Consider the following 26,613-nt stretch of genomic DNA (forward strand, 5'->3'; position numbering starts at 1 on the left):
GGGGGGGGAGGTGGTTAATTAAAACCCTTTTCTCACCTTTATTTTATGGTTTTTCTTTTTCTTTTGGCTTGTTCATGCAACTTTCCTTGCGTTATTTTCTGGATATGGGAAACGAATCTATTAGTTTGAACTTTGAACCTTGTTCATCATGCAACTTGTGCACATAATAATAGGTATGTCACATTGTGACCGTATGGTCATTCTATATGTTGCCTAACAAAGATTAATACTGGCGACTAGCCAGCCTGATTTTGCTGGTGGTTGAGAGTCGTATGCGTTCGTCGCTCATATTATGTAGCTTGATTAGCGCTAGCTAGCTTTATCGGTTTTGGTCCCAGCAGCTATCCCTTGTTTTCTCTTTTATGCTTAGATATAAATCTGTTGTGTAGATCTTATCCCTTTGATCTCTTAAACGCAATTGCAGTTTGCACATGGACATGCAAGAGGGTCCATAACAGTCCGTCTTTGTAGAAGCTTCGATCTGTATATGAGTAAGAAGGGTAGGCATATATACAGTATGATGCATGGTTGGTGGACAACGAGATGGGAGATCAAAGAGGTGGCCATTCCTAGCTCACTCACTCTTCCTCCACATTTTGGTATGTGGAAGTCGAATTGTGATGCCAGTGTGTGCTCGTCATCATGCCGCATCGTATATGTTGTGTGTGTGTGTGTGTGTGTGTGTGTGTTTGGTGGCCGGTGGAGCTGGGGAGGGGGGTTGCGTACGTGAAATTGTGAGGCTAAATTGTGATTGGAGTTGGCTGTGGAATGTTAGACTTGATCAAACCGAGTATATATGGTTATATTTTGCCTCAAAATCAATCAACACTACCTAGCAGCCTGTGAGCTATATACCTTATCACAAGAACGAAGTGCATAACAAATTTATCTGTACCTGCTGCATTTGTTTCAATATGTGTTGAACGTCATCCGCCAACCCTCCATTAGCTAGAAGAACAAAATTGATTTGTGCAGAAAGATTCTTTGAATGCCTCAGTGCAGTCACCTTCAATAGTTACGTACGTACTTGCTGCAGTTACAAGGAGCAAGTTGAGGAGGTCCGTCCTGAGGTCCAGACATGTCCAGTAGTACACCACCAGTCCCCACACCATGTGTATGATCGATTAGGTAGGAAGCAACTTTCCGGAAGGCAAGGCTGCATCTACATTCAGCTTAAACCGTCCATGATTAGTGGTGGTCCAAATTCTCTTTGGTTTAGGCCAAATTGCATTTGCCTTCTTCAATTAATTAATCTTGAATAATCTCGCTGCCAAAGAAAAACATATTCTGGAGGCGCCACTTGAAAAACAAAACAAAAAATATCGATATCAGATTCGAAAATATCAATCCGTCTCAATGCGTAGGTCTTAAGCATGAGTTATTGAATTTTCCAATCTATAAATACTTGAAGGAAAACGTTGGATATATATATCTTCCAAAATCCTAACTGCATGTTCTCTCCAAGAAAAAATGTTGAAGCAGGAACACCAAGTCTGTGGTGCACCTTCATGCGCACAAGCTGCAATAGCACCACCAATCAAACAATTAAATCAATTAGACGGACTCATAAGAATTCCATCTCTTGTGACAGAACGTATACTAAAGCCAAATATGTGAATTAAGCATATTATCTTCTCGATTTACCCTATATTACATTTTGTGTGCATGTGAATATTCCCCTGTTGCTCTAGCGTAAAATATCTGACAAACAATCTAGTAAAAATAAAAGGTAGAGCGAACCGAGTGATCATAAAACACCAGAACTGTATCAACCATAGCCAAGTGCCCACAGGCGTACTTTGTCAATGTTCATTGCCGGTGGTGGAGGACGCAATCAACTCCTTGGCCTATGCGAGTTGTTTATTAGGCGCATGTTTATAAGCATAGCTAGTCTGTGAACGATTGTGTTGGAGCCATTTCTATCATCTATAGCCATGCCATTATAAAAAGCTGCCATATGCATGATATGCATACATTGTTAATCTCTATTCACTGTTCGTACAAATGACTCTTTGATAGCAGCACTACAGGTGAATTTGATAATTACATCGAATTGAGTATGGCTCTCGCATAAGGTCTGTATAAAATGGACCTTCAGTTCTTGATCATCATATAATATGACTATGATTCCCATGGCTGCAAATTGTGGTTATATAATTAGTCTTCCTATTCTATTCAAAAAAATAATTAGTCTTCCTATTAATGTAAGCTTTCATAAATATACCCTAATTGTGAGCATAAATAAGAAGAGAAGAACAATTGGATCGATGGTTTGAAAATTGGAGGCTTGGGTGGATGAATTCATGTTCTTAAATTATTATTTTTCATTTTTTAAATTGTACATTTTATTTATTTTCACAACATGTACAATTTTGTTAAAATAGTTCAGACCAACAAGATGGGCAGACTCTCCAAACAAGCATCAATCAAATAGCTTGAGAATATAGATTACAAACAAGTGTAGATCTGCATAATTTTTCTCGTCTTCTTCGATCTCTTTTATCTTGTCATGCCTGGTGCCACTGGAGCTTGAGTAACTCCTCGCCTCTGTCTCTCCATGTTGGCTTCCCAACCTTCATTATTTTCCACAAAACAACATTATTAATCGCCCAGAAATGTACGTACCAACTAAAAGATCGATTATTAACTTAATTACGTAAAGAATCAATGGTCAATGCATGGAGATATATCATTTCATTATGAAGTTTCAGTACAAACCCAGCAACATGTTGATAGATACATATAATAGAGATAGATTTGTTTTCTATCAGATGGAGGTACCAAACATGCATGCAGAAGATGCTTAATTAGATTGACCCGATCGTCTACCTAGTCGATATGCTGGAATTTAATTTGAGTCGTCGTTGTTTAATTTTCTGAGTTAATTATATATGGTTATAATTAGTTGCATAAACAATAAGTCTGGATAAGGATAGTAATGGACTAGTTGAACAACTTGACCTTCATAAGAAAGAATCATTTTCATTACTGATTGAAAATAATATTCTGCAGAAACTATCTGCTATACAGAACAAAACAATGATTTATATGGTCCCTTGATGAATAAGCCCTCAGGTTCTATAATGTCTCAAAAACAAGGTAATATTGACACTTATATTTAGCTAGGGTTGCAGTTATCATAGTATTTAGAACATGAAACCCAGAATTGGCATGGGAAAACTTCACATTTTCGACGTCTGGATACGCTCTCGTTTGTTTCTTTATTTGCTCTACAGATACATAGCCAACACCATACTAAGACAGACGTTCTTTGAAACTTATACTAGTCAATTAACTGGCCATGATGAGCATTTCTACTCTACGTACGTACTTCTCCCATTTCCTCGACCTTTACTTCTCAAACATCACACTTTAGATACTAACGTTTGGTCTAATGACATAAGTCTTCTCTTCCAAAAATTATGACATATTGAGTTGTGCGTACGTCTCTTGTAATTATCTAAAATTAAGACGCATACATCACTAATCTTATGAAACTAACTTGTCGGTCGTGGTCAATTTATTGGGAGATGCTAGCTTATCAATCAGAAGTTAATGACATAGCTGTTTTAGCTAGCAAAAGAGAGTATGACATGTTAACCAAGAACAAGAACAACAAACAAAAATAATAATCGAGAAAGAAGGTGTAAATTACCTATTCCCATATCAAAACCACGATTCTTGAGCTCTCTGTATTCTTGACAAAGTGCACAAGTAGCACAGCAGAAATGAACTAGACAATCCACACAAGGTGATTCTTCCAAGTCGTACTGACCTCTCAATCTCGACCGAAAGAAACACGAATACAAGCAAGCTAGACCAGTAGTTGCAAGAAGAATCCCATAACAGGTTCCTTGTTGAGCACAAGCTGCAATATATAGCACCATCAATCAAACAAATTAATTAGACCAGACTCGATCATAAGAATTCGATCTCTTGCATGTGGTACAACGTACTAAAGCCAAATATGCGAAGCACGTCTAACCTATAATCCTTAGCTAATAAGACTTGATATTTTACTGTAATATCAGGTAGCTAGAGATTAGTTAAGTGGCTGCTTACATGAGGAACCTTGCTCCACTATCTCAGCAATCTGGCCGAATGTGATGCAGGGGCAAAAGAAAGTGATCAGACCTTCAAAATTGATCAAATCGAAACCAGTATTCCGTTAGAAACAAATTACCTAACAGAATCAACTATCAATATTTCGATAACAATTTACTATAGATCGACAGCGTCGACGACTCTCTCTTTCACTTACAGTTTGCAGGATCATCACAACAATGGCAAAGACCAGTCGACCACTCCCCTCCTACATGACGAGTAGACCGCACCGTATTGACTACGTATGGAGGAGCATATACTCTTGGTACACCATGGGGACTCATAGCTGGAACCTGACCAGCTGGAATATGGTGATCATGATCATGACCTGCATATTTCTCATGGTCAGGAGCTGCGGGATACATTTCTGGGCTAGCTACTTAACTTACTAGTCGACTTAATTAGTGCCTGCTGATCTATGTAGTGATTCAGGTTTGCATTTTGAGTACTAGTAATTCTCAACTATATATACAACAGGCCTGTAGCTATAGGAGCGCATATATAGAAGTTTGGTGGAAGCAGCCTATATGGCTTGATTTATATTCTTCATCTAGTACAAGTATACCCAATTATCCCATTCCAGGAAGTTGTCTAGAATATTCAGGGCAGACAAGTGGCTTAGAGACTTGGACTATTCTCCATTGACTTGAGTTTTGTTTTAAGTTTACATGTTTAGTTTTGTATCACTATCATAAAATGGCATAAGCCAGTCTGAAACCTTGAAAGAGGACATGATTCTACTTTTTATATTTCAAAAAATACATGTCATTTAGAAATGTTATATAAGATATGTCAAATTAACACAAACAAGAAAATCAGATAAGTAAATGATTAAAAAATATATTTCAAGAAGATTTAGAAATGCATACATCAAAGATTTAGCTTCATAATATATCCGCATCATTTTTCTGAAAGGACAGTAGATGTCTGAATTCCACAAGCTACTCTTTATGGTTAGCTTTTAAAAAATCGAGAAGTTCCACCCCTTATAACTTCTTATTTGGTACCTCGAGGCCGGTCAGCTTTTTAAAATTATCAATCTATCCTTCTTTAGTTGTTTTAAGCTATATATTTTAGTTTGTTTTGTAGCCGCACCGTCTTGTGTCTTTTATAACTTTGTTCACTCTATAAATTAGGCTCTAAAATTTTATGATAGTCAATTTCTATTCTAAAAAATGTAAGTCTCAAATTAAGGAAATTGGTCTAGTACCTTTTCGTCTAATGACATAAGTCTCTCATTTTAAGTGAGTGGTCGTGAGTTCGACTTACAGTATTGTAACACATTAAGTGTGTATTTGATCAAAATTAAAAATTAAATTGAGAAATTGTAGAAATATAGGAATCTAGCTAGCAAGTGTTGTTGACCATAAAATAGGAAGGACCTCGATCATATCCTTCTTCCTTTACAATAATCCTTGCTTTCACACTTAAGAATCTGGTAGGAAATTGTTGTAGTGTTGTAGTCCAAAATTATTGTTAAATAAAAAAGAAAACAACCAAAATTGTGCTAATTAAAAAAATCAACAGCACAGTAGTTAAAAAAAATTCCAAAAGAAGAATCGTTGAAACACAGTATGCGACTCCACTGGGGATCGAACCCAGAATCTCTGGTTTCGTAGACCAGCGCCTTATCCATTGGGCCATGGAGTCACAATTGAAAGCTCGACTGAGAAAAATAGAAATAATCAAATATAGTATCTATCAACCGAGGGACCCATGTTCACGCTGACGTCAGCAAAACCAATACCCTAGCCGCCCACACGTTTTACCGCCAAAAATGCATAAAATTGAATTGCGGGTATTTAAATTGGAGCCCTATTTTCTGTAGAGTGTGGAAGTCGCGCAGATATGGAAGACGAAGAAGAAATCATCTCCCTTTCAGATTCCTCCGATTCCGATTCCAGCGACGAATACACCGCTGACCCAGACGACTTGGATCTCGGTGAAGAAGAAGATGACGAACAAGAACACCTCGAAAACGAAGACCAGGTCCAAAACGACGACGTCCGCGAGAATCGTCGCAGACCCAAGGCCCGCCCTTCTCCGCCGCGGCCGCCGTCCGCCAAAGATCGCAAATCGAAGAACGTCGATGCTCTCCTCAGGTGCCTCTTGATTTCTAGTTTCTCGTTTTCATTTCGGTCGATGAATTAATCTCCGCAGTTTTTCAATTTCTAGCTGGCTAGGGCTTGTTTGCTTTGAAAATAGTTGAAATTGAGAGAAATTTAAGAGTTTCGGTGATGTTTCGAAGAAATGAGCTGTGTGGATTGAATTTAGGGTTTAGCGGATTTGAAATTGAACTGAAAATTTGCGGCATTTGATGTTATCTCAGCGGCAATCTTGTGGTTAAGAGGCAGCCGCTTCTGCCGCGAGTTCTCTCGGTGACGGAAGGAGCTACGGTTTGTAGGAAGCCTTTCAAACCGCCGTGCTCCAAAGGCTATGATGATGGAAATGACCAGCTGGCTCGCCGTCTCTCGGCACGCAGGCGGTTTGTTCCCTGGGGCGGTTCATCCAGTGCTCCCTTTGTTCCGGTTATTGAGAGGGTTACTGGTTTGCCTAATGATGGTGAGAAGGATATAGTGGAGGAGAGTGTGACACTGCCGCCTGGGATTGTTCCTTTGGTGTTGTGGCAACCTGATGAATTGGAGGATGGGGATGTTAATATGGTGCAGATAGTTGTGGACCCTCTGCTTGTTCGCTTCCTTCGACCACATCAAAGGTATTCTTTTGGTTCTAAAGCTGATTTCATTTTGTTTTTCTTTTGGATGTTATATTTTTCAACCATTCACATGACTACATTCTATCATTGCTACGGGTATAACTTAACTTTTGTCAAGCTGTTCATGAGTGGAACCTTGTAAAGCTCCATCAACTTGATGTTTTCAGTTCCAAAATGTCAATTATGTCGCTTAATTTGAAGAGGGTCTATAAAGTTTAAGTTTACCAGATGCTTTCATATGGTTTTGGTTGCTTTTAATTCATGAGATGAAGTTTTGATGCAGAGAAGGCGTTCAGTTCATGTTTGATTGTGTTGCGGGATTAAACAGTGCTGCAAATATAAATGGATGTATTCTCGCAGATGATATGGGGTACTCCACTTTCTATCTATCTCTCTCTCTCTCTCTCTCTCTCTCTCTCTCTCTCTCTCTTTTATTGAATTATATATGCAATAATTCCAAATATATTTTTTTGTCTGGTCTAAGGATCATGTCCTGAGGTTTTCTTAAACTTGTTACTTTTGCAGTTTGGGAAAAACATTGCAGTCGATCACATTACTTTATACCCTTCTCTACCAAGGGTTTGATGGGAAATCAATGGTTAAAAAGGCCATTATAGTCACTCCTACCAGTCTTGTGAGCAATTGGGAGGCTGAGATAAAAAAGTGGGTCGGAGACAGAGTTCACCTCATTGCTCTATGTGAAAGCACAAGAGATGATGTTGTTTCTGGAATCAATCAGTTCACAAGTACTCGCAGCCGTTTGCAGGTAGGATTTCTGTAACTTAGTCTGACATTTATCTGTAAAGGTTGAACTTATGATCTATCCACTTCAGGTCTTAATTGTTTCTTACGAGACATTCCGGATGCATTGTACAAAGTTTAGCCACAGTGAATCGTGTGACCTTCTCATATGTGATGAGGCTCACAGGCTAAAGAATGATCAGACGATGACGAATAAGGTGTGATGCCTAAAATTTCTGGCTATCTGTCTGTCATTGTTATTACTATTTTTGGACATTTCCCCCTGAAACCATACTTGGAATATTCTGTCAGGCATTGGCTGCTCTTTCATGCAAGCGGAGGATTTTGTTGTCAGGAACTCCAATGCAGGTAGGACTCAACTCTTTATGATTTGTCATGATTCCAAGTTACTTATTTCTCTTCATATGTAACACGCAGAATGACTTAGAAGAGTTCTATGCCATGGTCAACTTCACTAATCCAGGAATCTTAGGTGATGCTGCACATTTTCGTCGCTACTATGAGGTGAGCTGATTGCATTTCCTGTGTACCCCTTATGGCCTTGAAGCATGTTTTCATATCATGTTCATTGTTTCCTTTGTTATTAGTTTCTTTTTGTTTCTCGCTTGCTCCTCCCTATCAAAACAAAGCTAACAACAATTTTATTAAAATGAGTTATACCTTCTTTTGGTGTAAAAATAAATTCTTTCTAGCAATATCTTTTTTCGCATATATATATATATATATTATATCCCTGGATCTATATATATATATATAACAAATTATTGATGACAGTAACACTCTTGGAATTGCAAGTGTTTGAGGACTATCTCTTTCTGATGATAGGAATAGGCAAAATATTTAACCAGTATTTCTTTTCTACAATTTGGTAAAAAAAAAAAATTGGTAAAATGAACAAAACGTTTTCTACTTGTCCCACCTGTTTCATGTATGAATCCCTGAATATGAGTTCTTAGTTCTTACATACCTATTCTATGAAGGCACCTATTATTTGTGGAAGAGAACCTAATGCCTGTGAAGAAGAGAGGAATCTAGGTCTTGAGCGCTCTTCAGAACTAAGTGCAACAGTTAATCAGGTAACCTTATTTTTAGCTCTTAAAGGGGATTGCTTACTGGATAGCTTAAGCTGTATTTGTTCCTACTTTCCTAAAATGAGTTGTATCAGTCCATCAACTGTAGGAGTTGTATATCATTAAATTTTGCAAATCAGCGTTTAGTTCATGATTTAATATACTTTTGCAGTTTATACTGCGGAGGACTAATGCACTACTTTCAAATCACCTGCCACCAAAGGTATGTACTTATCTTAGACTTCAAAAAAGTTAAGGATATGTTGTGTGTCTGAACATAGTTCATGGCCGATCACGTGTAGTTTCATGTATAAACTGGAGTAGTATACATACCCTCTATGGTTCTGTGTCCTATTTGTCTTTCAAATTTTATCACCTTCACTGCATATGCTGGTGCATTTCAACATATTCAATGACCCATCACTTGAAGTTTGATGTTCAAACTATGTGCCTTCTGAGTTCCAAGTCTTATCAACTCCTGGGTATGCGTGCTGATTATTTTTTTTGTGCCTTTGCGGTAAGGTAGTGCAGATGTATATTCACATTTATGGATAATATATATTATGAAATTCAAAAGAGAATCTCCTGTGAGTGTGACTACAGGAACTTATGACCGGAGTGGTTGTAGTGGATCTAAAATAGAAGTTGCTTACTCTATCTCCTATATGTGTTATAATTTCTAATCCATAAACCTTACTTTCATTAGCATGATGGAAGTTTAATGGCCATCCAAGTAGATATACTTCTCTACAGTTTCAACTTTCTATAAGAGAGACAGTCAAAATTTTGTGCAGACATGACTAGTTATATTATTTGTGTTCCTTTTGAAGTTTGTTACTTCTGAATGTCTGTGTTTTGTTCTCCTCTTGCAGATAATTGAAGTCGTCTGTTGCAAGTTGACTCCTCTCCAGTTAGACCTTTATAACCATTTTATACATTCTAAAAATGTGTGTTCTCTTTCTTTTTTTCTTTTTTTTGTTTCTTAAGTAGTTTTTTTGTAGGTGCTGAACTATTGAAGTTATTGAACGAGCAATAAATGGTTGTTTGTTTGTTTGTTTCTATCAAAAACAGGTTAAACGAGCAATCTCAGAAGACACAAAGCAAACAAAAATATTAGCTTATATAACTGCTCTAAAGAAGCTATGCAATCACCCAAAGGTATGCATATGTAGACATTCTGACACATATGCGTGCACATTCATGATTTGATTTAATCTGGGAAATTTGATTCTTGGTATTAATTGCTACTACCCCTTGATCTTCCTTTTAAAACATATCTTTATTGTGTTTACTTATAAGAATCCACATAAAGACTTTTTTTTTTGTTCTTTGTTTTTTAGTTTTTGCTTTTGATTCAAATAGAAACAGCAAATTGAGATCCAACAAAGTCTATGTATGGGATTGGACTTAGGATTCAGGGAGTTTGCATTATACAAATTTCCCAGATAGTCATTAGGATTGGACTTTTACTTACCTCTTCTACCTTCACATTTATTTACTTCAAGTTATAGTTTGGGTTGCTTTCATTCATGAAAGGTGTTCATCTTGTAGCTCATCTATGATACTATAAAAAGTGGAAGTCCAGGAACTTCAGGTTTTGAGGACTGTATTCGCTTTTTCCCTCCACAGATGTTCTCTGGAAGGTATGTATGTTTGTCTTTTCTCCCAATATGAGAATCCAGTATTCAACTCCTGTATTCAATGCATCACTTTTTATTTTATTTTATGTTGTTAGATCTGGATCATGGACTGGCGGAGACGGAGCTTGGGTTGAACTGTCAGGAAAGATGCAAGTTTTAGCTCGATTGCTTGCCCAATTACGAAACAAGACTGATGACCGCATTGTCCTTGTCTCAAACTATACGCAGGTAATGCTGTGCCATGATTCTAGAACATAGTGTCTGTGTATAACTGTGTGTGTATCTTCTCAGCCTCTTGTTCTTTCTGGTCTGGAGGCAGTATATGTTTTGCAAATAATAGATCAATGTCATCAGTTGGGTCACTTTATGTCCTTGTTCAAATACGCTGGTGTATCTAATTAGAAGACAGCCCAAATGCTATATACACCTTGATATCTTTCACTAGTCCTGAAGTTGGTGACTAGTTCTGTACTTTCTTTTATTAAAAATGACTTGTGCTTGTAATTTCTGGTGCAAGTATCATTTTAGTCATTTGATTTGTGGCCCATCTCTTTCCCTTTTTAACCCATCCATGATTCGATGGAAAATATTTACTTGGTCTACTACTCCTAGAAGAGTAAATACAATACCTGAAATCTGATGTTTTCATCTTTAGTCCTCTATAGTCTATGGGCGTCTGTTTATAATCTGACCTTTGTTGACTTGCCTCTTAACTGATGCTGCAGTTCTGTTTGAATTAATTAAGCTATCTCTTTTACATAAGGAAACACTTCAATATCCAATTCGACATTTAGTCGCACACATTCATTACAGCAACTTCTCTGCGGAAGGAACTAGGCTTTAAGTTGTCTTTTTGTATGGTAATGTCTTGTATCAGACACTGGACCTATTTGCACAATTGTGTCGAGAAAGAAGATACCCATATCTGAGGCTTGATGGAACGACATCTATCAGTAAAAGACAGAAGTTAGTAAACCAATTCAATGACCCCTCAAAGGTATATACTTTCTGATGCAATACAGATTCTATAAAATTCTTTTTATGTTTCTCCTAAGATTTGGGCTTATTAATAATTGTAACCAAAACATTTGTAGGATGAATTTGCATTTCTCTTAAGCAGCAAGGCTGGTGGCTGTGGTCTCAATTTGATAGGCGGAAATCGACTGGTGTTGTTTGATCCTGATTGGAATCCAGCCAACGATAAACAAGTAATTGCTTAAGTTAAACTGTATATGTACAGCGGAGAAGAGATCATAATATATGAAGTCCTCTTCAGTTATTCTAATTTGTTTCTTCACCTTTCCCATGTAAAGGCTGCTGCTAGAGTTTGGAGGGATGGGCAAAAGAAGAGAGTATACATTTATAGATTTTTGAGTACTGGAACAATTGAAGAAAAGGTTTTCATGTTGCACCTTTGAGTTATTATCATTTGTTTCCTTTTGCATTTATACAATCATGCAATTATTCTTTATGATTCTTAATTTCAATAAATCATCCTGATCTTCAACAGGTCTACCAGCGTCAGATGTCAAAAGAAGGACTTCAAAAAGTTATTCAGAAGGAACAAGCCGATAGCCCAATGGCACAGGTCTGGATTTATAGCTGTTTCCTTTGTGGTTGTTTGTTCCCTTTAAATGTATGTTATACAGAAGTACTTTTTTTCCAGGGGAATCTTTCAATTGAGGACCTACGAGATCTGTTCACATTTCATGAAAACGCGAGGTATTTCTATCTTCAAATCCCTTTCCAGGTCTTGTGCTTTTCTGCAATATCATCACGAGATAAGAAAAAGTGTCGTCGTTTGTGGATCACTCGTATAAATGCGGTTCATTGAGACAGTAAAGTATTCTCTAGTTATAGTAAATTAAAAATCTGTACAAGAAACAGTTGCTTCTGAATAGTAAAATATTTGCACAAAAGTAGCTCTATATATCTACAACAAGAAAGAATTTACTCGATGAAAAGGCTGTTTGAGTTATGTAACTGTGGGTCATATACTTCATTGGTAGAAGCAATAGTTTATAGTTTTCATTATTCATCTATTTGTAAATATGGATTAGTGTTGCTTTCACTTTACGTCTACTGTTGAGAATCTTATACATAGGATGGAAGTTTCTTAACTTCCATGTAGAACTGTAAGATATAATTAAGAGTAAACTTAGCATATGTATCACAACAGTGCTAGGTCGTGCATGTAAGCATTTAGCCAGCATTGCAACCTCTTCTACAATAGGTAATAAAGTACTAGACAGTTCATTTTATGTCCAGGAATGAAGCTTTGTATTTGTGTTTGCTAATTGATTTTACCCTTTTGAGTGTTTTTGGAAATGCTGGTTAAACTAAATGTCAAATGTCGTTTTCATGCCAGTAGTTCATCCTGTTAATGGGTTTTACAAATTTTTTTATAGGTCTGACGTGCATGAGAAGATGAATTGCATCCGTTGTCAAACTTATCATGATACACCTCAGAGTTTAGCAGAGGGAGATATAAACCAATCAACTCATAACAGCAGTGAGTTTTCACCAGAAATCTCTGACATAGGTGGATTTGCAGAAATTGCTGGATGCTTGCAGAGGTTAAAGAGCTCAGAAAAGCAGGTTGGGACATCTATTTCATAGTTGTCATAGTTCATAGATACTATACTAATAGCCTTCTATTATTTCATTTCTGAACTGTACATAAATATTTTCTCTTTTCAGATCGGGACACCTCTAGAGGAAGATTTAAGTAACTGGGGACATCATTTCTACCCTACTTCAGTACCCGATGCTATTCTCCAGGCTTCAGCTGGCAATGAGGTATGATAAATAAATCTTTGTAGTTTTAATGTCTAAGTTATTGATTGAATAAAGGGTGGTAGAAATAGTTTCACCTGTAGCTCAGTCAGAAAGGTTTACCCCTGGTGACAAGCTTTCAAACATTACTTAACATTCACTCAAAAAAAAAAAATTGATATTATACTATTTGTCCTAAACTTTTAACATAATTTTGTTGCAAAGAAAATGAAAAGTTAAGGGAAGTAACTCTAAAAATGTTGCTTCAAATCTGCAGTCAATCTTACATCACCTTCCAACATCCTGCTAGGTTTTTGAGCTTTTTGTTACCAGTTGTTTTATATTTGATCTTGGATTCTTTGATCTTTTTAGAACTTGAACACCAACTTACTTTAGGAGATTGTGATAAACTAATTCAAGCATATCCGCCACTGATGTTAGCCATGCGAATCAAACTTAACCATTTAAATTGCGTTTGTTATCAAAATTGTTTTAGGTTTTACCCTAAATTTCTTAAGTGCTGTTCATTGCTTAAGATAAAAAAGTATGATATAAACACTTTAAAAGGTAACAGCATGTATTTTTTGTGAACAAGGTACTAGCATTTTCAACAATACAATTTTCCTTGTCTATTGTGGTAATAACTACCACCTCTTTTTTCTTTCTCACTTAGGCTCAGGAACTCAGATTTTGTTATCGTCATTAAATATTTCATAGAAACAAATGATCACATCAGTATGGATTTTGCTGCATTTGGCATTCTTGTAAAAATGACAAAGATTTTGTGAAACAGAAAACAGATATCATGACCATTGTCCATTAGTGGAAGTGATGATATATATATGTGTGTGTGCGTGTGCTTGTGTAAATATTGTAATGGTTACCTTTGGAAAAAGAAAGATCAAAAGAAATGTTGTTTCAGGTTACTTTTGTTTTTACAAACCAAGTGGATGGGAAGCTTGTGCCTATTGAATCAAAGGTAAGCTCAAAGATGCAGGGAGAAGTAGGAAAAGAGAATATTTTCAAATCAAAGAAAAACCCGAATCGGAAATCCATGCTGATGTCTTGGCAACGAAAACCACTTGAATCTCTTTCTTCGAGTGCAAATACTACCAGAGGCACATTATCCGCCCATTTGAAGTCCTCACAAAGCTCCTCTGTGAAATCAGGGATAACTTCTTTAAAGGGTTCAATAGCATTGAAGCCTCAACTCTCTCTTGGAAATCGATTGCCCCAGAAAAGATCTTCTCCTGATACTGTTGAACATGATGATGATTTTCAGTAAATCTTCACTAACAATTATTATCATTGTTAATATGTGATTGTTTTTCTATAGATCAACAAATTAAGGTGTCTCATATCATTTTACTACTAAAACTAGACAGAATCATATTATCAGGACCCCCTGGAATGAGTTGTAAGGAATCCACTCAGATTATCATATAGTTTTTCTTCACTTGTAAGAAACAGTACATGATTTAAAATTCAATGCATATAGAATACCTCATCATGATAGAAAATTATAAATGACTTTTTTTTAGAGAAAATTAGAGTAACACCCAATTTTCTAAAGTGGTTTTGGAAAAAATCCATACTTATTTTTCTTTCGATCCACACCCAAATCCACGTAGGCAACATTCCTTACAAAGTGTTGGTGCATATTTATTATTGTTTTTGTGTTTTCTTTGTATGTCTAAGTTATCCTTGGGCAACCTACCTTGTAGATATTATTATTATTATTTTTTAATTTTTTTTTTAGGATGCCTTCGTATAGTTTTGTTGTATGATTATAACATTTTGAAATTATGTGATCTATGGCTTAATTTATGCAACCTTTATAGCCAAACTATCAAAATGTTGATACAAGTTTATTTCTATTGAACAAAATAAGTTTAAAATTTGTTGTTGTTCTTTTTTTGAAAGAGAAAATAGTATTAAAAACTAGAGCCTCTGGGGCTACTTGTAACACCCCAGGACCCATTCCGCCGTAACACGATATTGTCCACTTTGGGCCTACCGGCCCTCACGGTTTTGTTTCCGGTAGCTCAGAAACAGCTTCCCAGTAGGTCACCCATCCTGGGATTGCTCTAGCATCAGCATGTTTAACCTCGGAGTACCCATCCCCTCTGAAGCCGCTGAGCCACCAAAAGGCCTCGTGTTAGATTGGAGGTGGGCATGTACATATACAGCATATAACCCCTCTCCGTTTGGCCGATGTGGGATATTACAATCCACCCCCCCTTGGGAGTCCGACGCCCTCGTCGGCACACTCGCACCACACGGCAGAGTGGCTCTGATACCATTTGACACACCCTAAAGACCCATTCCGCTGTAACACGCTATTGTCCGCTTTGGGCCCACCGGCCCTCACGGTTTTGTTTCCGGTAGCTCAGGAGCAGCTTCCCAGTAGGTCACCCATCTTGGGATTGCTCTAGCATCAGCATGCTTAACCTCGGAGTACCCATCCCCTCCGAAGCTGCTGAGCCACCAAAAGGCCTCGTGTTAGATTGGAGGTGGGCATGTACATATACAGCATATAACCCCTCTCCGTTTGGCCGATGTGGGATATTACACTACTAGAGTTTACAATGTCAAAAAGTAAGGCTCTAGAAGTCTCATTTGGAACCTTATCATTCCAATACAAAGGGGAAGTACAAGAATGATTAAGATTAGCAATAGCATCGGCCACAAAATTGGTTTCACGGAACACATGTTTAAAGCTAATAGAATTAAAACTAATCGCCAACTCTTTAATGTCCTGGACTAGCTTGATCAATCCCTAAGGTGGCTCAATTCGACCATTCACTGCTTCAATTACTAGTTTGAAATCTCCTTCCACTTCAACTCTTGTAAAGCCTTTCACTTTTGCTTTCACCAGGTTGTCTCTCAAAGCTAAAGCCTTAGCAACAGTCATTGAAGCTCTCCTAACCTAGCTGGATGCAGCAGATAAAGGCTTGCCATGAACATCTCGGATGACAATACCTGTCGCCGAATCTCTAATGACGGAATTACCGTCAAAGTTAATCTTATAAAAGAACTAGGGGATGCTTGACACTTGATAATGGTACTCGGGTTTTGAATTTGCACACCACTAAAACTTTGATTAAGACTAACACAGCTTGTAGACATAGAAGCTGTTGTCATGGTAGTGGAGAGGGCTCAGGAGTAGCCTCTTTAACAATTGTATCATTCCTGGTTTTCCAAATCTGCCAACATATGCTAATCACTTTTGCAAATAAATCAGCAACAAAAGGATGTGTAACAAAAAGTTCATTAAAGACTTTAAGGTAACCCTCTTCCCAATCAATTGGGGGGACAATATTTGATAAATTCCAGACATGTTTGGTGAAATCACAATAACCAAAAAGATGATTAACTATTTCATTGTTTAAAATTTGTTGTTGTGAACTTGTGTATCACCTATATAAACATCCATGACCACATTCTCTTTCTAAGTTTTTGGCTTTCAAAAGTATTGTATCTAGTGGTATGCCACTCATGAGATTTAATTTCTCAAATCTTTTCTTTAGTAGTCATAGTGCCATGAATTTTCTCATGGTAAACTATCTTGAAAAATATCATGATTTTTTCTTTTATGAGTTCAAATGTTCATAGTCATGTTCTGCACATAATTCATGATGTTTTGGAATTGGCACAAATATTATGTAGCCAACCATTGGATACCGAAGAGTATCTGGACACTATGGATCATTCTTCAGCTATCTAACCTTTTGCTGTCAAAATTCTTCATCTTCAAGGAATGGATGTTGGAGCAAGCTCAGAATTTGACAAATGAGAAATTTAATGCATTACTTATATATGCTTATTCATGGTATTTGGACGAACATGAACTCCACATTATGGTCTCAGAAACCCCAACAGACTGAGGAAATTGTGTGCAGTTCAATGGCTTGGTATAATGAATACTCACAAGCGCATGGGTCTCGCCCTAAAATGCCTAGCTCTCAAAGTAGGAGTAGATGGTCACCGCCTACTCGAGGCATCAAACTGAATATTGATGGTGCTTACCTGCCAAATGAATCTGAAGGAGGAGTGGGAAGTATTTTAAGGAACACACATGGACATGCACTTGCAGCTTTTGCTCATCATGTTTCTTTTGTCAGTTCAGCTAAACATGTAGAGTTACTAGCTATCAAGGCTGCACTGGAATGATTATTACAGTAGGGCTACAAACTAGGTCACTTTGAAACAGATTGCAAGGTTGTTGTGTCAGATTTGTGAGTTGCAGATTTCTCTGATATGGAATACATAAATCTCATTGATGACATTCATAGACTTCAACAAATGAGGCAGTTTTCGATTGACTTCTCTCCAAGAACAGCAAACTCAGTTGCTCATAGATTAGCTAGTCATGCTTCTGATTCAGTTGGAAAGAGTGAATGGATTAGTTCCATTCCTATAATGCTTAGAGATCTTCTAAGTTTTGATTGTACCAACATTCCATCAATATAAGGAGATACTGCTCCAGTTTTCAGTCAAAAAATAAAAAAATAAAAAAATATAGACTAATCAGACATGTGACAAAGGATTTTGGTGTTTTATTCTATGTTTGCTCTATTTTGAATAACTGATTGGTCATTGGTCATGATATTATTTAGCCTGTGAGATTCTGGTCCTAGTGCACTTTGTGATTTCGAAGGGCAGATCAAAATACATGGATGGGCTCAAGCATCCCTAAACACAAAATCTAATAAAAAAACTAGGTATATGTAACTTTATTTTCTTAGAAACATATACTCTTATGCAGCCAAGCCTCCCTACTCTTATGCAGCTAAACCTCCCTGACCCCAATTTTTTTATTTCTCTATACTCTTCAGACTTCAGTTCCTTAGTTCAGTTTCTCTCTGCCGTCCTTGCGAGCCTACGACAAAGTCTCCCCAGACCCAAGTATCCCTAAGGTTGTAATCCTGGATCCGTCATTGAGGATTCCGAAATTGGGTAGCCGGATTGGTGTTTGTGCATCAGCTGTAGGAGGACTAAAGTGGCTGGATCTAGTGGTAACTTATGTAGAAAGTTACTTTATGCAAATGAAGTAGTAATATTGTGATTCTTCTGTCCTAGTTGCAGTCCTAAATCACCAGGGAGATGGAACCACCGATGTTAGTAATAGTGTGGATGATTGCTTGGTCATTATGGAGAATTTTCATTATTGTAGCATTGGATATATATATAAACCGTGAAGAAAATAATGTGGCGGATAGATTAGCAAATAGTGTAGAGGATATATTAGCACACTTTGCTAATAGGGGTCATTCTATTGAACTCCGTTTAAATGAGGAACCTGCTCCTGTAAGAGTTGTTCTCCTCGAAGATTTGTTTTTTGTAAGTTCCGATCAAGGGTTAGGAATTACAGCCATACTGATGGGACAAAGAATTATTAATAATAATTTGGGCGTGAGGATGAGCCTCCCAACTTGACGGGGTTCTAAAACCCACTACACTTCCCAAAAAAAAAAAACATGAAGTAGTTGTTTTTTCTTTCTTTTTTAAAAACAATTAATGTGCTTAATGTTGTCAAGTGAGAGCTCGAAAACTAATTCTTTCTTAGATTAGACATGAGATTGAAGTCCGACGAAGGCACAAGAAAAAACTTATACATAGAAATGACACTATATACTAATCTAATATGTAGAGAAAAATTATGAAAAACCCTTTTCGTTGATCATCTATTGTTCACGACTTTCTAAGAAGAATAATATGAAACACCAATCTCAAGCCTGAAGGCCTTGACATTCTTAATGCATGCTCTAGTTTAGATCAAGGAGCTCATGAAAAGATCAACTCTACTTAAAAGATAGAACGTCCTAACCTAGAGCAATGCCTCTAAATAACCGAACAAGGAATAAGGACAATGGTCCTCCAAAAAGCTTAGGGTCTTGATTGCACTAACTCAGAACCCAATGTCAGCCTCCATGCAAAATAATCTTCACATTCTCTGATTCTCAACCACCTCCCAACCTCTCGAAAATAACAAGAAGCTAAACTAGCTACCACAACTATCAACAAAGAAAGTAAACATTACAAGTAATGCTAGAGTTGTCTCTCTAATGAGCGTTTTGTTTAAGGACTTCATTGTTGGTATGTAGATCAAAAGAGTAAGTTAAGAAACATTTTAGACCTAGAGTTCATATAGCACTTGATTGGCGTGAATTTAAATTGAATGGTTGCCCACCACCCACCGTTAAGATTCTTGATTGTAGCGCCATATAAGAAATCTTCAACTAAGAAACGTTTTAGAGCTAGAGTTCATATAGCACTTGATTGGCGTGAATTTAAATTGAATGGTTGCCCCACCTCCCACCATTAAGGTTCTTGATTGTAGTGTCATGTAAGAATTCTTCAACTACTTCAAATGTGAAGATATAACAAGAATTCTGCTTGTCTAGAACATGACATAAGCCTATAATATTTTCTTCTAATGTCAGCTCTTGTAGATTTGGTAAATTGTTGTAGAAGTTTTGGGAGTGAAACATCACTTTTTAGTGAGAGGTCAATGTGTAAGGTGTTCAAATTTGGGAAAACAGACCTTGTCCCATCTGGGACTTTGATCTTTCAATTTGAAAATTCCTTAATTCAATCGTGGTCTGGTCTATAAAGGAACTATAGTTTGACGTTATTGAATCAAGAATTCTATGTTAAGGTTCGATGACCAACATGGCTAGTTGACTTATGTCTTTGTCAACCTTGAGGTGCTCTTCAGTCAGATGACTTTGATCATGAAGTGAATTATGTAGAATTTAACATGGTCATTCATCGAGGTGTCTTGGATCCCAATTAATAGATCATAGTATATGGTTTTTTCTTTTAGACGCTTGGTCTATATGGAGCTAGAGAAAGTAGTTTATATGATGAACGACGATTAATCCAACTTTATGTAGCTACATAAAGTGTAATTATCATATCCAAAGTTGGCTATTCGAATGGAGCACTTGGAGATTGCTGGCACAAGCAAGATAATTTGCTGGCATAAGCAAGCAAGTTCAACTTTGGAAATAAATAGAACAGACCAAAGGGACACTGATACTAGGGCGAACTTAGTGGAAAACATAGTATATGTCAACAATCAATTACATAAATTCTATGAAAAACATAAAAAATAAAAAATCAGAATTGACATTGTAAGATCAACAAAAACCAAGGACTTATCCAAAATTTTTGTACATTATCAGTGGAAAGACTAAAGTAACATGCATATGAATAATGCATTCTAACAATTCAAACATGAGAGATAGGAGATTTCAAAACATTAACTACCCACCCTTCTTCAGTGGCATGAACGCATTTGAAAGATGCGTATTGGTGAACAAGCTACCCATTCTTTTAGCCTTTATATGAATAAGCAACTCCAAAGTATCTGTTTTAAAGATGGTCTCCTCATGACGCCATACGTATCATTTAAAAATGAACCCCTAAAATGTAAACCAAACATGTAAACAACATAATTGATATCGTAGAGAATGAAATTTTACACCAAGCGAAAAGACTGCTTCTAAAGACACGGTAGACACTACGCGGAATCTTCTTTCATCAGACCAACGCAATTCATCTCTCACACTCAATCAATCTTATTATTGTGCATGTAATAGTGTGTACAAGATCAAACCTTGTAGTTATTGTACCAGTTACTTTTAACATGTTGGACTAGGAGAACTTGTGTTTTATTTATGCAATCACATCGTTTTTCGTACTTGTTTGTTTCTTTCATATTGCAATTCAGTTAACAATTTCAAGTCATGAATAACCTTATCAACAGACATGCATGTACGTGAAATCCCGAACCTGCTTAAAAATATATATATATATATACAGTCCCCTTCCAGAGTGGGATCCCGCCTTGAAATTAAAGTGCGGGACTCCTTTCTCAACAACTTTGTTCAAAACCAAAAAACCAAAGTAAGCTATGCCTAGTTTAAAAGAAAGTAAATACATAGCTACATGATACTTTATTCACATACATTTTACATGTTTAGTACACGTACTATACTTCAGTTTTACAAGTAATATGAGCTAGCTACATCACTTATGGTTGCAATTGGCAATAGAAACTAGTTGGACTTGCTTGTTATTACTTTCAACAACTCTAAGTTTTAGCTATATGTGTACTCTTTCTTTTTTCAGCTTGCTTTGAATCTTTAGTATACCTGAAACAAACACATAAATAATTTAGAAAATTATTTGGATTGCTGCTTTGTCTTATTTGAAATGTTGATTCACCTACTAGCTAGCTTATGTCTAACACATGATTACATGCAGCCAATCACAAGTAAAAGTCTGGAAATTTCAATCAGACTTGTGGGTTGCAAGTAGCTGCTCACTCAACAGCTTAAAACTTGGGCATCAAGTTTAAAGCAGCTGCAGGCACTTGAAGATAAATTTCAAGTGTTTTTACAGCAGGAGGTGGTAGCAAATTAATAGTCAGATAGATAAGAATCTGACTAAGATAGGCTAGGGAAGCTGGATGTGGCAAGTCTATACATGCAATATGCATAATGATTACATTAATCCCTAGAATAAATAGAGGTATTCACCCGAGAAAATAACAAAATAGAATTTAGAAGTTCATAAACGTAGAGAAAAGTTAAAATAAGAAGGAAACTAATGGAGGTCTGAAACAAAGTGCTAGTGTCTAGTAGTGAAGTTTCAACTTTGGTAAAACAGGTTTGAGGTAGGGGAAGTTATGGGGAATCAGTTTTGTTTTATAAACTTGTTATCTTGTTTTTCAGTTGTATATATATGTTGTTGTTAAAGATGGTTATTATGTTTAACTTTTCATCATATTATTATCTGATCTTATGTAATATAAGAAATGAATGAAGTGTGGGGTTGAGGCTATCACTTGAAAGGGACCAACTATATATGTCAGCCTTTTGTATACAAATAAGGAGAGAAGCCCTTTTAATTTCAAATTGATAAAATGATCTCTATTATGGTAAAAAGACACTGGTGACCAAAGATAGTGCAAGAGTACCAATTTGAAAACTTAACATATATATGTGTATACACTTTTTGTTTATTGAAATGACATGAGATTTGCTTTACTGAGTTTATGGCTCACCCATTTATGAACTTGTGCAGATGTTACACTTTGAGAGATAAAAAACAATACCCTGGAAGGGATCTGAAGTCTAGGAGGAGTAAACTACAACTTGCTGTTTTTATTTTTTGTTTGTATAATAAGGTTTAGTCTATAAGTATTCTTTCATATTTGTTGTAAGAACAGTATTTATGAAATAAAATTACTCCTTCATTAAGTTACCTCTTATTCAAATGTTTTCATATAACTTTTACTTGTCAAAGGTTCTCTTATGTTTGACAAGTCGAAGTTATTCACGTCCTTACCCGGGAATAAAACATATTTTTCAAATTTCCAAGTTGGGGTGTGACAAGACATAACAATAAAGACTAGATTTTCCAATAAAGCCTCTTGCTCTGGCTTAAATTTTATGTTCAAGCAGCTATCTGAACTAAATGTTGCTGCTTTTTTAGGCAAGATCGTTCTCTTGTGCTATATATTTGAGAGATCAAGTGTGTCTTTTAGGTTTCTTCTTTTTTCAGTTACTCCTATGCTGCAAAGAGAATGCTCTTCCAATCTCATGATTGGCTAGTTCATATGAACTAGTAATTTTATGTTCAAACAGCTATCTGAACTAAATGTTGTTGTTTTTTTAGGTAAGATCGTTCTCTTGTGCTATATATTTGACAGACCAAGTGTGACTTTAAGGTTTCTTCTTTTTTTCAATTATTCCTAAGCTGCAAAGAAAATGCTCTTCCAATCCATGATTCATGATTGGCTAGTTCATGGAATATGAACTAGTAACTAGAGGTTACAACTAGCTACCACTAAGTTCGCCCCAATATCGGTATCCCATTGGTCTATTCTATTTGTTTCTAAAGTTGATCTTGCTTGCTTGTGCAGAAAATTACCAAGTGCCAATGAGCACTTGGAGATTGTAATTATCAGATCCAAAGTTGCTTAAATCTACCAAAGTAATCTATTGATTTAGATATGACCTTCAGGTTTCATTCATATTACTAGCAACTACTACTTATCACCCATACTTATGTAACTAATATCAGACTTGATCAAGGGTTTTCGAGAGTTTCAGTTGTGTGGCGAGTCCTACTCTATGGATGGTTCTGTCGCATCGATGGCTGCACGTCTAGCGACTAAGCTTTCTTTGAACAATCAAGAGGAACCGATGCACCATGGAGACCTCCGGTGTCCGGATAGTGGTTTTGTTGCGCTGCGCTTTTACTTGGTTGGAGTTAAACAACTCATCATTAACATCCAAGCAAGTAACATTTCATTTTCTTGTAGTTGGACAAAAACAGGAGAGCTAATTGGAGGCAGAATATTAGACTAGTCGGCATCAAATGGCATAACATTTGACATAGCGATGGAGCCACTTTCTACTGCTTCTAGCATGTTAGATAAAGGGACTTTGTTAGTATAACATTTTTAGGGTTTTGGGTAACGTTCAAAGCACCTAAAAGAGAAGAGTTTATATCCCTGATCTGACATTGTGAATTGAGCCTTGAAGATTGATTTGATTATGTTAGAGTGAGTTCTTAGATAAGACAGATGAAAGTTTCTTAAACTAGAGTGAAACAGACAGGTTTTGCTAACAAAATGGGAGACCAAAAGGGAGACAATGCCCTTTGACCAAGTTCTTCTTCCTCCTAAACCCATAATGAGGGCATGAGGAGGATAATGCAGTTTCTTCAATCGGGAATCAACCACATGTCAAAGACCCATTAGCCTTAGGAGTGCAGATTTCAATCTAGATTAGGGTAAAGCCATGTGCAACTACTTTGAAGGTCAATAGTTCTAAGAGAGATCGAGTAGGAACAAAGAATCTTTATTCTTCTTCTGAAGTTTAGAGTAAATTTAGTCCTAGATTGGTGCTGTTTTGTGGGATGTGTAAGTAGTTGAAGATGACCTTGGGAGACCTCAAACGACACTTACAAATTATATGCAAAGAATAGAAGTTCTTGAGGCTAGATCAGGTATGAGGGAGGGTGCAAAATTGAATTGGTATTAAGCTAGATGAAGTTCGATTCTTGTCACAGTCCTCGTGAATCCAGAATTAGATTAGGGAACAGGTTTCTCTAAACCTTAGAGGTTAACTATTATGAGTGCAAGGGTATTACAAACAAACGAAAACAAAGATTTTCATAATTCTCAAGAACTAGTTAAGAGTTTGAAGAAAACGAACATATGACAATTGACTCTGATAATGAATGAGTATAGATATAAAACTCTAGCAATGAAGCTATAAACCCTTCACTCCGCACGACATACATGTAGGATTATGGTATTCAAATGAATTATCTTTATGTTTTAGGACTCAAAACTTATATTCACTTGCGTGTCATTTTAAATACCAACAATTTGAAGACAAACATGAAAATAACAATGTCATATCTTTTCTCTTATATTTTCTGTTGTTTAGGTGTATTGTTACAGACCACAAAAGGTTGTATAGTATCGGAAGTTCACTTGTGTATTATTTGATTTCTCTATCAATGTAAGGAGATATTTATCTTAGGATAAAGTACTAGTGTGCATTGTGGATGCAATGTGGTCTACATTGTCTTCCCTATCATTATTTCTTTCTGTTAATTGATCAAACAGAGAAGGCCTTGTTGGAAAGGATCATTCATATGGAGCTGCGATCTAACCCATATCATGACATGTGACTCCCACAGATCCCCCTAATCTGGACAGACACCAAAAACTTAACCTTCTTCCAATAAAGAAGAGAGAAAAATAACTTATAAAGTGTCTGTCACATTTGACTAATGTGGTAAGGAAGCTTTTGCAACTCCATTGTCATCCACTCGAAGTGAACGATGAGATTGGCCACCCCAATGAATATATTCCAATTATTAGGTGTTACTCGGTGTAGAATATCATGATCAAAGTGGTTTTACGTGCATTTGTTTTTATTTTTTTTAGGAGTAAATGCTTGTGACACCCTGTAGTTTACACCTAAAATCAGTTTTGTTCCTCTTTTTTTTTTTAAACTGGTATACCCCTATACTTTGAATTCTCGACTGATTTACCCTTTTCCCAGCTGGTTATGACTGTGACATGCTCATTAACAATGCTTGTGAGAGCTTCAATGGTTGGGTTTTGAGAGCAAGGTCTAAGCCCCCTATTACTATGCTAGAAGAGATAAGAGTGAAGGGTTATTTAGACTGTTAATGAGCATGTCACAGTCATAACCAGCTGGGAAAAGGGCAAATCAGTCGAGAATTCAAAGTATAGGGGTATACCAGTTTAAAAAAAAAAGTGAGGGACAAAACTGATTTTAGGTGTAAACTACAAGGTGTCACAAGTATTTACTCCTTTTTATTATAAGGTGACAAATCCAAGTAACATGAGATGTCTACCGGACATACGCATAAAACAAGCTCTCCTTCTAATATAAATGCAAACATCTCCATGTGGATTCTAACCTTGCAAGTAAATCATCAAATTTAAAAGGGTTTAGTAATCCTTGGTTTCAATGTCCATAGCATGCTTAAACATGTTTAACAATTAGAAACAATTGGCATTGTTTTGCAGCACCAGTGGTAGTAGCAGCAGCTGAGTAGTTGTACAACTTCCTCGCTTCTTCCTCTCTCCATGGATCCTAGGATTTCCTTCTCCAATGACTTTGCAGACACTCAACAAGCCATCAAGCATGAAGCCATCTACCGAGAAGCGCCAGTTTCTGCAGATTTCGAGTTCTCTGTGAACAACTTCGGGATGATAGCTGCGGATGAAGTCATATTTCAGGGCACATTGTTGCCCTTGAAGGACAATGGTGCCAACCAGGGAGGGAAGACTACTCTAAGGGATGAGTTACTGGCTGAGGATGATTATAGTGACAGGTTTTCGAGGCCATCAAGGAGTCTAAGCCGGTGGAAGGAACGATTGGGACTTAAGAGGTCTCAGATTGTTCCAAAGAAAACAGATAGGAGTACTCATGGGGGTCTGGAAAGCATAGTGGAAGAGAGGAGGCATGTGTTTGTTCATGAGGCTATACTTATTAGCAAGGAAACCTAGGTAACATGAATTTTCTTACCCTTTTCGTCTCGTCTCACGTTTCTTTTGCACTTTTGTTCATTATGCTAACGCATGAACACAATTAGACCTAAAGGTTGGTTCATGTGCAGGAAATTCTGTGTGAAAAAAGGAGGATTGAGTTGCAGAAATGATGGGATCTGATGCATGATGTGAAGCTCTTTGTTTATGCAAGGAACATGTAGTTCCTGCTAACTATGAAGGTATGGATAAAGTGGTTAAATGAGTGCTAGTTTAGAGCCAGTGGCTTAGCTTTTCAGTCGTTTTGTCCAGTTGATTCTAGGCAACACCCCATTCCCCTCTTTTTCTTTCCTTTTTTTGTTTTTGTTTCCAGAGAAGCACTCCATCCGATCCTCCTGAGAATTAGATGAAGAATTTATCAATTTGACTGTTTCATTTTGTACAAATGTTTTCAGTTGAAGTTGTGTGACTTGATTTGTAAATTTTTGTATT

At 36.8% G+C, this 26,613-nt stretch overlaps 3 protein-coding genes and 1 non-coding gene across 4 annotated transcripts; 2 read left to right on the forward strand and 2 right to left on the reverse strand.

Annotated features, from left to right (window-relative positions):
• Window positions 1-2,440: 2,440 nt before the first annotated feature.
• Window positions 2,441-4,540, reverse strand: LOC101297709 (cell number regulator 1-like). Its single transcript, XM_004294768.1, has 4 exons — window positions 4,262-4,540; window positions 4,063-4,134; window positions 3,656-3,868; window positions 2,441-2,573 (listed from the first exon to the last, which is right to left on the reverse strand). The coding sequence occupies exons 1-4, from the start codon at window positions 4,467-4,469 to the stop codon at window positions 2,500-2,502; spliced, it is 567 nt and encodes a 188-aa protein (XP_004294816.1). The 5' UTR covers window positions 4,470-4,540; the 3' UTR covers window positions 2,441-2,499.
• Window positions 4,541-5,681: 1,141 nt separating this feature from the next.
• On the reverse strand, window positions 5,682-5,754 carry TRNAR-ACG. Its single transcript has one exon. It is a non-coding gene; the product is annotated as a tRNA-Arg (tRNA).
• Window positions 5,755-5,952: 198 nt separating this feature from the next.
• LOC101298211 (DNA repair and recombination protein RAD54-like) lies at window positions 5,953-14,352 on the forward strand. The gene is made up of 22 exons (XM_004296024.1): window positions 5,953-6,052; window positions 6,149-6,206; window positions 6,434-6,820; window positions 7,104-7,190; window positions 7,346-7,586; window positions 7,654-7,779; window positions 7,874-7,930; window positions 8,000-8,086; window positions 8,563-8,658; window positions 8,825-8,875; window positions 9,525-9,599; window positions 9,724-9,810; window positions 10,204-10,295; window positions 10,388-10,520; window positions 11,170-11,289; window positions 11,387-11,500; window positions 11,606-11,689; window positions 11,803-11,880; window positions 11,959-12,014; window positions 12,701-12,890; window positions 12,993-13,091; window positions 13,990-14,352. Exons 1-22 carry the CDS (start codon window positions 5,953-5,955, stop codon window positions 14,350-14,352), a joined length of 2,781 nt encoding a protein of 926 aa, XP_004296072.1.
• Window positions 14,353-25,593: 11,241 nt separating this feature from the next.
• On the forward strand, window positions 25,594-26,316 carry LOC101298298. The gene is made up of 2 exons (XM_004294770.1): window positions 25,594-26,142; window positions 26,253-26,316. The coding sequence occupies exon 1, from the start codon at window positions 25,720-25,722 to the stop codon at window positions 26,140-26,142; it is 423 nt and encodes a 140-aa protein (XP_004294818.1). The 5' UTR covers window positions 25,594-25,719; the 3' UTR covers window positions 26,253-26,316.
• The last annotated feature ends 297 nt before the right edge of the window (window positions 26,317-26,613 follow it).

Source organism: Fragaria vesca, linkage group LG3, assembly GCF_000184155.1.
Source record: "Fragaria vesca subsp. vesca linkage group LG3, FraVesHawaii_1.0, whole genome shotgun sequence".
Taxonomy (NCBI): Eukaryota; Viridiplantae; Streptophyta; class Magnoliopsida; order Rosales; family Rosaceae; genus Fragaria; species Fragaria vesca.